Here is a 2268-nt window from a genome sequence, read left to right on the forward strand (position 1 = left end):
TGATGTAAAAAAAATGAATAAACAAAATAATTTTTTTTTAAATAATTTTTATTTGTGACATTCTTTAACCAATTTCTTTCCAGTTAGGGTTGAAAAATGTTATTAGTGATTATGGGCCACCAATTGTTCCATAACGTAGTACCATTGTTGGAAGAATTGTCTGGCAAAAGGCACGTAATCCAAATAACGGCCAACGGTGGGCAAGAAACCAGGGGGCAACAATTCAGTGATGGTGGGGAAAGCATTTAAAGCGTTGTCAACAAAAGCGTAGAATTGATGAGGCATAAAGAAATCCTTGAGGGCACGGAAGAATTCTTTGACGGCAGTAAAGAATTCAGGGGTGAAGAATTGGTTGTAGCTAGGCCAGTATTTGAAGACGTTTTCAACGGCAGTTTGGACTTCGCTGGGGAAGAATTGAGCGAATTGTCTGTACCATTGGTAGAAGATGTTCTTGAAGAATTCGTAGAAGCGGCCGAAATATTCAGTAACATCATAAGTTTCGTATTCCTTGAGGGTTCTGTTGTAGTGGGCGGTGGTGGTGTAGTAATGGGTACCATGCTCTACATTTTCACCATAGTTGGCAGCAACCACCTGGCAAACGATAAACGATAAACGACATATATTATTTAAAAATTCCCTTTACCAAGGTAATATGCTTACATTCAAAGCCACAGCGGCTACGACGAACAAAGTAAGGAATTTCATGTTGCTTGATGTTTATAGAATTTTTACCGTTTCTTAAGAAGACTTCGAAAGACTCATGTCATTTGCTGAAAATTTCACGTTATTTATACTAAAAAATTTCTTAAAAAACTGCTTTTCAGTTAACGGGCATGATTTTGTGATAAGAAAATCGTGTTTCAAATCGTTTTCATCATGTATTAAGGTATGTAAAGATCTATTTTATTTATTTGAACTAAAGGAAAAATTATGCCGCTGATGTTAAGTTAATCAGTCATAGCAATAGTTGAAAAATTCGTAAATAGATATTGGAATATGAGACACTATTGCTTTACGTGAGAAACTTTCGGGGTCGTAATAAGAAATATATTATCGTCTTAAAAGTCGAAATTAAACTTCCATGTGGGTTGCTCCATAAGTGAAAAAGTAACACTTATTCGAATATTTCCCTAATATTTGAGCATCTTCCATACGACATGGTTATATAACGAAATTTCCGAAATATACTGGCATCCTCGGAGAATGCGGTACTTATAAAACACAGTTTTGGTACAAATTTTCTGGACGCAACAATGAAATTATGGGCTGCAAATTCTGCAAAAACATTAGGCGTTTCTGGACGCAGATTGGTATTAAAAATGGACTTATAAAGTACAATAGATAAATGTACAAAAATGTGAATGTGTGTGATGCTGCAGTACATGTACGAAAATGAAAAATTAACCACGTCTAGCCAATATTATGGTATACCAAAATTTAATTTATTTTCAATACTTTTATTAACCGCAGAAGTGAGCTTTAAACCACATATAAGGCGTATAAAATTTTGACTAGTCACATATTCGGTATTCACCCAAGAATGTCCGTCAGTTCGTCTGTCAACTGTGTAGTGTCTGCGATAAACATTCTTTCGTTTGCAAAAATGAAGATTTCGCCAACAAATTTGCCAAAGATTTTAATACAAGATTAAATAATGCGCAAAGAACGCCCACACGTCTGCACAAACAAAAGTGATAACACTTTGTCTTTTCGCGTCTCATAAACGACAACAGGTATACAGGGTGTAGATTTCCCCAAAATTATTCTGCACGAATAGAAAAAACCAGCCATGCCCACTCAATATTTTGGAATACGCAAATTTATATTTTTCTTTTCTTTCAGTCCTTTATAAAGTGACAGTGATTGATTGGTGTAAAGGATTCGGTCACAACCGAATATAATTTTCTTATAAGTTTATGTATATAAACGCTTGGAAGGAAATTTCATCATAAAATTTTACATCTCAAGACTTGACTTCGATGCACAAGGCATCGCGTAACACGGTTTCGAAACAACCCGAATAAGGCTTTGGTACAACAAGGAACAACTTGCCTTGATTTAAGTTTAAATTGCATTATTCTCTATAATATCCTAGTTTAAACAGATAAATAAAGAGGTTTTACCCGCATGACTAGCCGAGTAGACACAGAATTGCGTCTAACAACTCAATGGCCGCGAGCTCGAATCTCAAGTGCGGTAGAGTTTTCAATACAAGCGAGCGTCTAATTAAGTTATCCGGCAGCCTTTAAATCCACACTTTGCAAATAT

The 2268-nt window shown here is 35.5% G+C and overlaps 1 protein-coding gene across 1 annotated transcript; it reads right to left on the reverse strand.

Moving 5' to 3' along the window:
• Positions 1-29: 29 nt before the first annotated feature.
• On the reverse strand, positions 30-788 carry LOC119644160. Its single transcript, XM_038043686.1, has 2 exons — positions 661-788; positions 30-591 (listed from the first exon to the last, which is right to left on the reverse strand). Exons 1-2 carry the CDS (start codon positions 703-705, stop codon positions 103-105), a joined length of 534 nt encoding a protein of 177 aa, XP_037899614.1. The 5' UTR covers positions 706-788; the 3' UTR covers positions 30-102.
• Between the last annotated feature and the right edge of the window lie 1480 nt (positions 789-2268).

The sequence above is a fragment of the Glossina fuscipes genome, unplaced genomic scaffold (genome assembly GCF_014805625.2).
Source record: "Glossina fuscipes isolate IAEA_lab_2018 unplaced genomic scaffold, Yale_Gfus_2 93608, whole genome shotgun sequence".
In the NCBI taxonomy this organism is placed as follows: domain Eukaryota; kingdom Metazoa; phylum Arthropoda; class Insecta; order Diptera; family Glossinidae; genus Glossina; species Glossina fuscipes.

Coding starts and splice junctions, on each gene's coding strand:
- LOC119644160 (XM_038043686.1), bottom strand. CDS start 705: ATGAAATTCCTTACTTTGTTCGTCGTAGCCGCTGTGGCTTTGAAT. Junction 592..660: donor TAGCCGCTGTGGCTTTGAAT/GTAAGCATATTA, acceptor ATCGTTTGCCAG/GTGGTTGCTGCCAACTATGG.